Here is an 11,210-nt window from a genome sequence, read left to right on the forward strand (position 1 = left end):
TGGCGAGGGCTGAGAATCAAGAGGGCGTAAGTGACATTTTGGTCAAAATTGAGTTATATATATCACCTGAAAGCTCTTGATGAGCTCTTCCTACTGACAACATTATAAAAACTAAAATATTTATAAATTAAGAGTTATTAAACAAAAAACAAAGGTCTTAACTGTGACCATACAACAGAAGTTAGAGTCAGAAGGGCGTAAGTGTATTTACGCCCTTTTGGCACTGAGAAAGTATGTATTATGGACCAAGTCTGAAGACAGCACATAAGACAAAATGGCTGAAAGTAAATGTCAGAGTGGAAAAGGCTGCAGAAGAAAAGTGGTATTTAACGTAGAAGAGGTATTGTCGCAGATATTTCAAATACCAGAAATAAGTGATAAGGGTAAGTTTTAACTCCCCATTTGTTTCAGTAAGGTTAGCCTTTAGCTAGTGAGTTTAGCTTTTAGCGAGTCGATGTTGCCTAGCTAACCTGCTAAACAAGTAGCCTATTTCAGCATGTTTGTTTGATCACTGTTTAGTTATAAGACAGGTGAAGGGGGGATCTGCGGATCATAAGAGAAACAGTTTACATGTGTGTATTACAGAAAATGTTATGAGTCTGACTGATGAGGATACGATTTAACAGTAACAATTTTCAGTAAAGTTAGCCTTTAGCTCGCTAGTTTAGCCTTTAGGGAGTGGAGGCTAGTTGCCTCACTAACCTAATAAACTAATAGCATATGTTTCAGCATGTTGGTATTTGATCACTGTTTAGTTATAAGACAAATAAAGAGAATAGGGGGAGGGGTGGAGATAAGTCAAGAAATAGTTTACATGTATGTTTATGTAGCACAGCAGTACAGGAGAGAGGGAGAGAAGTGGAGCAGAGACAGGAGAGACAGATCGAAGTGGAGCAAACACAGGAGAGAGAGAGAGCTGTGGAGCAAGCACAGGAGAGAGAGAGAGAAGTGCAGCAAGCAAAGGAGAGAGAGAGAACTGTGGCACAGGCACAGGATGGTAAGTTTTAACTCAACATGTTTCAGTTTAGCTGGCTAAGTGGGGTGAGGGGCAGACAAATACAGAAACAGTGTACATAGTGTGTTTATGTATTACAGGAGAGCAGACACAGGAGAGAGAGAGAGCAGAAGAAGAACAGACACAGGAGCTAAGCGAGACTCTAGAACAGTATATCATCCTAACTCTGGAGCCAGTTAGAATAGATTAAATATGGGATAGTGCAGAAATGTTGGAGCATGTTGTTAACATGGAGTCAGTGAGAGTAGAAGAAGTTGAGAATCAGAGTGAGCAAAAGGGAAGAAAAAGACAAAGGAACCCTGATAGCTGGAAAAGAAATGTCCAAAAAAGGCTCAGAATATCCGGCCAAAGTTATGAGAATGTCAAAAGCATAAACGTTCCAGCGCGCAAGGTCAAAGAAAAAGACTGTACCACCTGTCGATTTAAATGTAATAAGAACTTCCCTCAGTCCGAGAGGCAAAACCTCTTTGACCAGTTCTGGTCAATGGGAGATGTTTCTTGTCAGAAAGACTTCATCCTAAACCACATGGTTACCAAGATTAAACAGAGGCAGACAACACATACTGTATCAAAGCGGCAGAACTCAATTGAATACAAACTAACTACACAGGGAAAGCAAGTTCAAACCTGCAAGGATTTCTTCCTGAAAACCCTAGATATCTCTGAGAAGTTTGCCAGAACAGCAGGGAATGGTCAGTCCTCCACAAATCTAGGAATCTCTCCAAAAAGTACTCAAATACACAGCAAGGCAATACCTTGGGGAGAATTTGAATGTAACAAAGATATATGACCTCTATGTCAGCAAATGCAATGAGGAATGGAAAGTCAGTGCAGAGAAACTTAGTTTATACCGGCATATATTCAACACAGAATTCAACTTAGGCTTTCACCAACCCACAAAAGATGCATGCAAGTACTGTGAATGCTACAAGCATTTAAATGACAGTGACAAAGAAATCCATCTAGAGGAATACAATACACACCAGAACAGAGAGATACAGGCCCGAGATCACAAAGAACATGATAAGAGACAAGCACAACAAGAGTCTACATTCAAGGCAGTCACTTTTGATTTTGAGCAAGTGCTTACCACACCATGGAGTAATGTGAGCAGTCTCTTTTACTCAAGGAAGCTAAGCACCTACAATCTGACCGTGTATGAGTTAGGGGGAAAGGAAGCAAATTGTTACATGTGGCATGAAGGTGAGGGAGGACGTGGATCCTCAGAGATAAGTACATGCATGTTCAAGTATCTGTCCTCACTTTCAGACACTGATCATGTGGTGCTGTAGAAATCCTTCCTATCCCTCAACGACCTCGAGATAGTTATCCATGCCTTTATTTCATCACGGCTGGATTATTGCAATTCCCTCTACCTGGGCCTCCCCCAATCCTCACTCAGACGTCTGCAGCTGGTCCAAAATTCAGCTGCGCGTCTTTTAACTGGCACCAGGAGGCATGAGCACATCACACCCATTCTGGCCTCCTTGCACTGGCTCCCAGTTATTTTTAGGATCCAATTTAAAATTGTTTTATTTGTTTATAAGGCACTCAATGGGCTGGCCCCGGCCTATATCACTGAGCTTGTTCAGCCCCACTCTGCCCAAAGGTCCCTCAGATCCTCTAACAAAGGGCTTCTGTATGTGCCACACTCACGGCTCAAGCAGAGAAGTGATAGAGCCTTTGCCATTGCTGCTCCACGTCTGTGGAACCAGCTCCCCCTGGACATTAGATCCGCCCCCTCCATTTCTGCCTTCAAATCTAGGCTAAAAACCCACCTCTACTCCCTGGCCTTCCTTGCCCCTTGACCTTTTAGCCTACCTCCTGTTCATGTCTGTGTGGTATGCCCTGGAAATGAATGTTCCCCCTGTTGTATTATTATGACCTCTATGTATTGTTGTATTTTATTCACTTTTTATCTTTATTTATTATTATTATTATTATTATTGTTATTTTTAATTATTATTTTTATTATTTTTATCTTATTGTACAGCACTTTGGTCAGTGTATTCTGTGTGTAAATGTGCTCTATAAATAAAACTTACTTACTTACTTACTTACTCTGACACATGTGGAGGACAGAACAGAAATGCTGGTTTCAGTGCCATGTGTCTCCATGCTGTGAAAAACCTGCCCATTTCTATTATTGACCATAAATTCATGGAGTCTGGACACAGCCAAATGGAATGTGATAGTGTCCATGCAGCTATTGAGACTGCGAGAAAAAATGTGCCTGTATACAGTCCACAGGGATACTACACACTTGTAAGGATGGCAAGGAAGAACAAGCCATATAATGTGATAGAGCTTGGCCATACTGACTTCCTGGACTTCAAGTCTTTTTCCCAGCAAGCAATGCGAAACAGAACCAAAGACACTGAGGGAGACAGTGTCCGCTGGCAGAAGATAAAATGGCTGCGCTACACCAAGGAAAATCCCAGATGTATCCAATTCAAGAATGCAATTACTAGCGATGAATTCCGCATTCTTGAAGTTGGGAAACAGGAGACAAGAGGTTCACGTGCAATTGGGCCTAAAAAGTGGAACAAATCTCAACCAGGGATCAGTGCACTAAAAAAAAAAGACCTGGTCACACTATGCACAAATGGTAGTATCCCCAGCTCCTATCTTGACTGTTACCAGTCTCTGAAGGTTTCTGAATGAAGTGAGATGTAATGCATAGTAGCAATTAAACAACTAAATATTTCGTATATACTATATATTTTTTAATACATTGTTCACTTTGTTCACATGATTCGTTTAGTCAATATCAATAATTCATGAATATTGTTGTGCATACTCCAAATACTTGAAAACATTAATTCCTATTGTTGTCTAGTCCACTGATAGTATGGAATCAGATTTTAACAATCATTTAAATAATACTTTATAATAACAATTGTAATATACTATAACTTTTTCATATTTTGTTCACATGATTTGTTTAGTCAATGTCATTAATTCATGAATACTGTTGTGCATACTCCAAATACTTGAAAACATGAATTCCCATTGGAATCAGATTTTAACAAGAATATAGATTACATTAAATTAATCAATTCAATTAAATGTTTAATGATTTAATTATTCAATTATCATTGATGTTCATTGTATTGTATGATTATACTTTATGTCTATTCTATTGCTGCAACGAATCAAAAATACATACAGTAGCGTTGAAATAACATAAATATTGTTTAATGTTTTTATTGTGTAAAAATTACTGTTGCTCTATTAAAAGCACATTCATGTTCTTTTCTGCTCATGAAATTATCAGATACGCCCGTATGTTATATCCAAATAAAATGAAAACATTGGTGCCAAAAGGGCGTATGTCACTATTTCTTAAATTTAGAAATGAAGAATATATTTATATACCTTACTTAAGATAAATTATTATTCATTAAGTATCGTATCATCCATCTGTATTAATAAATGTGCTTTAAATAGGTTAAATCAGTACAGAAAGTAAGAGCCAACTATGGCCATTTTTTGTTTTGGCTCTCCTGTAAAGTTGGTGAAATGGCACTTACGCCCTTTTGATTCTCAGCCCTCATTCACACTCGATAAAGATAAAGTAAAGGATGTGTGTGTGTTCCTACTTGAGTGTATTTAACAGAATGCAGTTGTAGAGAGCCAAAGTTAGCGTAAAACATGCAGGTCTAATGCCAGTTTACCTAGCCGTTTCGAGCTTAGGGAACCATCAAAGGTTCGGAGAGGTGATCATGGGTTAATATGAACTCATGTTAAAATGTGTGAATATGAACTCATGTTAATATGTGTGCATATGAACTAATGGTAATATGTGTGAATATGAACTCATGTTAATATGTGCGAATGTAAACCTGTGTTAAAGCAGCATAACGGATCAATAGCTATTCGCTAAAGGTATGCTAGCAGCTAAAACTAACGAAATCTCTTGAAATGAGCTGACTCGGACATTATGACAAACTAGTTACTCAACGACTGTCCTTACACTGTCAAACATCAAGCAAGTGCAACATAAGACAAAGCAAGACGGCAAATAAGCTACTTACTAGATCGGCAGAGAGTAAACAAGTCAGGTCGGCGGGCTGCGGCAGGCAAAACTAAAGAATGCAATTATATGCCTATGGACCCTGCAATGGCAATGACATGGCCCCAATTTTTTTTAAGCTGTTATTTTAAGGTTAAACTGCTTATCCTAACCCTAATCCTGAAGTATAATTGTTGCATAATGGGGCTTTAATATGAAGTTGTACAGGAAGCCTGAGGGTTTCTGCCTTATCCTATTATTATTTTAGTTAATTTGAAGAGACTGTAGCACTTCATGCTAATGGAAATCTGCCATGTAAACTGTTTAAGGTTATTTAAAATGTAACTTAGCTAGCATAGCAACTAGACAAATATAGCAACCAGAAAACACCATTTGCTGCACAGCTTGAAGCAATGTTTATAACTGGAAGCAATGTTTAATATCTCAAAATTCAGCTCACCAATACAAGGCAGTTGAGCTTTGAGTGATCAAAGCCACTTGAGGCGAAATGGCTTCTCATAGACATTAAACAAGAGAGACAAAATGGAAGACTAATGGATCAAGGGCTTATGCTGAGATCAATTTAGTGATGAAGGGGGAGTAGTCCACACTCTCCCTTCTCAAACTCGTTAATTCAGCAATTATGATTCCCACTACAAGTCTGTCCCAAGATTTTAGCTTTTATTGTAGTTTCATTTAGCTTTTATTGTACTAGGTTGCCAGGGAATGGATCATCATCATAACAATTTGCCTCACTGTTTTGTCTAATACTCTTGCAGATGTGGCAATTATGTCACCCACTCAATTTCTCTCTTTTTCACTTTCTCTCTCTCCCTCTTTGTTGTTGCTCCTCCCCTCTCCACCCGAGACTTGTAACATGGGAGGGGCCAGGAAGGGGGTGGGGGCCTTATAAAAGTATTTAATACTGTATTAATTAAATTGTATTAATGTGTTTTGTTTCAAGTATTTAAGTTCCATCTCAGTAGTTTGCTTGCATGCGTATTACTGTGTATGTGTTCGTGTGTGTGTGTGTGTGTGTGTGTGTGTGTGTGTGTCTGTGTGTGTGTGTGTGTGTGTGTGTGTGTGTGTGTGTGTGTGTGTAACCTTCTCATTCTAGATTTGGGACGTTGTTGAGAGACTCGACACTGGCTGCACATCAGGTAGTGGTAGAGACAGTATGGGAGTTTTCTCTGATGCTGGACTGGTGTTTGAGTCAAGTACTGCAGGAGGAACTGACACCAGGACAGGTATTGAGGCGTGTGTGTGTATGTGTGTGTGTGTGTGTGTGTGTGTGTGTGTGTGTTTGTGAGTGTGTGCTTTAGAGGTGTGCAAAGACGTAATTATCTGTCTCTGTATTAGGGGTTGTCCTTCGGGGGTGGGGGGTTTTGTGCAGGAAATGCCTTGTATCAATTAAATGACTATGTGACTATGATGGGGTTGGTTTCAGCCCATACATCAATGCATAAATGTAATGATATGAATGTATCTCTTAGACTTACCATAGACAGTGATGAAGTACGGGTGATACCGACAACCCCCAACATTGGTTACCATCATTCTAGAGTAGCCTATATAATGGCTGTTTTTGCTATTATTCTATTGTAAAAGTATGTGTTTAAATAACCATAGAATACTTGGTAGGGTGATGTTGATGAAGCATGTGCCTGAGTGGTCTGAAAATATATGATTATTGACTGAAAAACAAAGTACAATGCAGTTTTTTTTCACAATATTTTGACTTTTGTTGTTGTTTGTTGAAATTAACACATACAACTAAAAACAACAGGTTCTAAGCTTCATTTTAATGTGTGGGGTTTGAAAGAGATCAGGCAAACACATTAGGCACCTTTGGCTTGCTAGCTCCCTCACCTGGCCAGAGTTTCACTGAGTGGGGGGGGACTACAGAATACAGAGATCACTTTTCAATAACGTGTAGTAAATGAAACAACTATGTTGCAAACAGAACATATGAATTGATGGGGCAAAACATAATGGCTGACACACAGACATGTCAATCAGAGAGCTGACCTTTTTTCAAATAATAACAAGCAACTTTGCGTAGAATAAATATCTGTCTATATTTGCACTTTCCCGAATAACGGATTTGGTTTCAGGTACATCCCAAGTCTGTCTGTGTGTCTGTGTGTGTGTGCATGTGTGTGCGTGTGTGTGTGTGTGTGTGTGTGTGTGTGTGTGTGTGTGTGTGTGTGTGTGTGTGTGTGTGTGTGTGTGTGTGTGTGTGTGTGTGTGTGTGTGTGTGTGTGCGTGTGCGTGAATATGTTTGTATTCACTTAAAGTTATTATTCTCATACTTGTATTCATATTTTCTCTGATTTTAGGCTGACATTGTACCTTTCCCTGTCATCTTTGTTTCTGAGATGACTGCGGAGAAACCATGTAAATGAATTATGTCAGCAGAGTATCAAGTATCCAATGAACCATAACTGAAATAGCCAAACTCGCCTTTTAACTATTAAAACTTGCCCAAGTAAAATCAGAACAGCACACACCTTATGCACACTCTAGAAAACATATGACAAAATTGAAGTGTCATTACTGTAATGTGGTAAGTCAGGTAAACCAGCATTATTTGTTTCTATATTTTGATCAATCATTCTGATTGGTTTCTTTGCTTTCACTGTTTGGCAGTTCACACGTGTTCCACTCCCATGAAAAGAAGTCGGCGTTCCCTGTCATCCATGGACATGCAGTCTACACTGGGTCAGAATTCACCTTTGACCTTTGTCATTGCTCTAACCCCCTCAAACACACGTGTACACAGACACACACCGATGCACGCGCACACACACACATGCAAAAACACCCACACACACCCAGACAAACACTTTTACACACATACACACTCACTCACAAACACACACACAAATAATTTCATATTATTTTTAAAAGAAGGCTGAGTTGTTGTGCTTGTGGCGCAGTGAAGTTTAATAATGAGATCCCCACCCATATGGTTCCTATGGAGAAACAGTATGAGGATGAGTATGTGTATGTGGCTATGTGTGTGTGTGTGTGTGTGTGTGTGTGTGTGTGTGTGTGTGGGTGTGTGTATTTGTTTGTGTGTGTGGGTGAGTCTGTGTGTGTGTGTGTGTGAATGTGTGTGTGTGGCTGTGTCTCTGTGTGTGGCTGTGTCTGTGTGTGGCTGTGTGTGTTTCTGTGTCTCTGTGTCTCTGTGTGTGTGTCTGTGTGTGTGTGTGTGTGTGTGTGTGTGTCTGTGTGTGTGTCTGCGTGTGTGGCTGTGTGTGTGTGTGTGTGTGTGTGAATTCCAAGCTCACGTTTCCTGCATTGAAAAAGTATGCAGATAAAGCTCTCAATGAAGTTAAGTTATTATAGGCATGTTAGACTTGTGCTTGTGTTGCAGTGAAGTCTTATAATGAAACCCCAGTCCTGTCAGCCAGTATGAGGGCAAAGGCCTGGATGAGTCGATGATTGTTTATGTGCAAGTGAAGTGCTGTTGACTCCCTATTTGGGTGGTTTCCTTAGTGAACCAGTATGAGGATGTAGGCGCTTTGAAACAAATGTATTGTTTATAAAAAAAAATGTAATTTAATGTAATTGAAGGCTGGATGAGGTGATCATTATTTATGTGCAATGAAGTGTTGTTGTTGTTGTTGATGATGCTGACTCCCTTCTGGTGTTGTTCCCCTAGTGAGCCGGTATGAGAGTGAGGGCCTGGATGAGGCGATGGTTGTTTATGTGCAGTGAAGTGTTGTTGTTGTTGATGTTGTTGTTGTTGATGATGCTGACTCCCTGCTGGTGTTGTTCCCCTAGTGGGCCGGTATGAGGGAGAGGGCCTGCGGGGCTGCTGTGGGGACGGCCTGAGAGCTGACCTGGCAGGCAGGAGCTGTGAGCGGCGGGCTGAGTACGTGATCGGTGAAGCCGGCTGCGCCCAGGCCTTCCTGCGCTGCTGCAGGGACATGAGGGGCTTTGAGGAGAGGGCACGGGCCAACAGTGAGGCACAGTCTGCCCAGCTGCTCCTCGCACGGAGTGAGTACACACACACACACACACACACACGCACACACACATACTCATGCTGTCACTAACACACACACACACACACAGACACTCACACACACAAACACACACACAAACACACACACACACACAAACACATATACACACACATACACCTACAGATTCCCGCATTCATCTAAACTATTTTGTGTGTGTGTATGACTGTGTTTGTGTGTGTGTGTGTGTGTGTGTGTGTGTGTGTGTGTGTGTGTGTGTGTGTGTGTGTGTGTGTGTGTGTGTGTGTGTGTGCGTTTGTGTGCGTGCGCGCATGCTTATATCCATGTGTAGGTGATGATGATGATGACATGTACTTGAGCTCAGAGGACATTGTATCCCGTACACAGTTCCCTGAGAGCTGGCTCTGGGAGGACCTGACCTTGCCACACTGTCCTATGGACAGCAAACACTGGTGGGTGTGTGTGTGTGTTTGTGTGTTTGTGTGTGTGTCTGTGTGTGTGTGTGTGTGTGTGTGTGTGTGTGTGTGTGTGTGTGTGTGTGTGTGTGTGTGTGTTTGTGTGTGTGTGTGTCTCTGTGTGTGTGTTTCTCTGTGTGTGTTTGCCACTCTGTCCTATGGACAACAAACACTGGTGGATGTGTGGTGTGTGTCTGGGTGTGGGTGTGTCTGGGTGTGGGTGTGTCTGGGTGTGTGTGTGTGTGTGTGTGTGTGTGTGTGTGTGTGTGTGTGTTTGTGTGTGTGTGTGTGTGTGTGTGTGTGTGTGTGTTTGTGTGTGTGTGACTCTGTGTGTGTGTTTCTCTGTGTGTGTTTGCCACACTCTCCTATGGACAACAAACACTTGTGGATGTGTGGTGTGGTGTGTGTCTGTGTGTGTGTGTGGGTGTGTGTGTGTGTGTGTAAGTGTGTGTGTTTCTGTGTGTGTGTGTGTGTTTCTCTGTGTGTTTGTTTCTCTGTGTGTGTTTGCAACACTGTCCTTGGGACAGTAATCACTGGAGGGTGGCTCCGCCTTTCTCCTCACCAGGAGGAAGGGGGGACATCCTCCTGTCTTGGAGTTTTCACAACTTCAGAATTACAGTAAAAGCGGAAAAAGAAGACTTTCCTTCCATGTATGGATCTGATTAGCTGATTGCATGATGCTTGCCTCTGATTGGCTGATTGTTTGATACATGCATCTTATTGACTGAATGTTTGATGCTTGCATTTGAATGGCTGATTGCTTGATGCATGCATCAGTTTGGCTGATTATTTTATGGCCCACAGTCTCTGCTCTCAGCTGCTGTTTCTTGCTTGTGTTTGAGTTTGCTTAGTGACATCACTCTTGTTCTCCGTTTTAGTTCCACAACTTCAACTCAAATGAAAAAATACCTGAAGGATTCAGCTACCCGCTGGCAAATCACTGCAATCAGCCTCTCTGAAACTCATGGTGAAGAAAACACTTAATAACAACAACAATAATAACAATACAAAAGGTTGCTACTTTGGAGAATCTAAAATCTAAAACATATTCTGGTCTTATTTAAACTTTTTTCTTTACTATATAGTTCCCTATGTGTTTCTCCATAGTTGTGATGTCTTCAGTATTAATCTACAATGTAGAAAATAATAAAAATAAAGAAAAACCATTGAATGAGAAGGTGCATCCAAACTTTTGACTGGTACTGCATATTATTATTATTATTATTATTATGACTATTGACCTCCTCGACCTCAGGTATGTGTGTGGCAGAGCCCTTGGAACTGACCGTCACAAAGAACTTCTTCATTGACCTCCGTCTTCCTCACTCTGCCAAGCGTGGCGAACAGCTGGAGATCAAAGCTGTTCTCCATAACAACCACATTGACACACTACAGGTAACGCCATTATGTAGATTACAGCACAGTAACTATCATTATACTGATTGACCTTAAGCCACCACTGCAAGCTCACTGATTGTTCTTCAAATAACCCAAATTGATTCATTTTGTTATTTACAACACAGTGATAATTCATATGACCATATATATCAACGTAATATAAACTATACGCCAAGTCTTTTTTCCCTCCAAAGTGTGCGTGGAGCTGACAGGGAGACTTTGACTTTTTATTTAGAACGGTATAAGCACTATCATTTGGTCTCTAATCCAGCAACCCATTCAGTGGCTATTGTCATTTATCGAGTGTGTGTGTGTTTCACCTGCCAAAGGTGTTT

At 40.9% G+C, this 11,210-nt stretch overlaps 1 protein-coding gene across 1 annotated transcript in view; it reads left to right on the forward strand.

The window, feature by feature from the left end:
* LOC308374392 (complement C3-like) overlaps positions 1–11,210 on the forward strand; it is a gene marked incomplete at its 5' end in the record, with an annotated part of 32,901 nt that overhangs the window by 8,862 nt on the left and 12,829 nt on the right. The window contains 6 exons of the mRNA XM_080850169.1: positions 6,148–6,277; positions 7,680–7,751; positions 8,820–9,035; positions 9,354–9,474; positions 10,356–10,444; positions 10,733–10,872. Coding sequence (XP_080706295.1) covers positions 6,148–6,277; positions 7,680–7,751; positions 8,820–9,035; positions 9,354–9,474; positions 10,356–10,444; positions 10,733–10,872 — 768 coding nt within the window. The remainder of the gene's footprint in view (positions 1–6,147; positions 6,278–7,679; positions 7,752–8,819; positions 9,036–9,353; positions 9,475–10,355; positions 10,445–10,732; positions 10,873–11,210) is intronic.

Source organism: Sprattus sprattus (assembly GCF_963457725.1).
Source record: "Sprattus sprattus genome assembly, chromosome: 1".
In the NCBI taxonomy this organism is placed as follows: domain Eukaryota; kingdom Metazoa; phylum Chordata; class Actinopteri; order Clupeiformes; family Clupeidae; genus Sprattus; species Sprattus sprattus.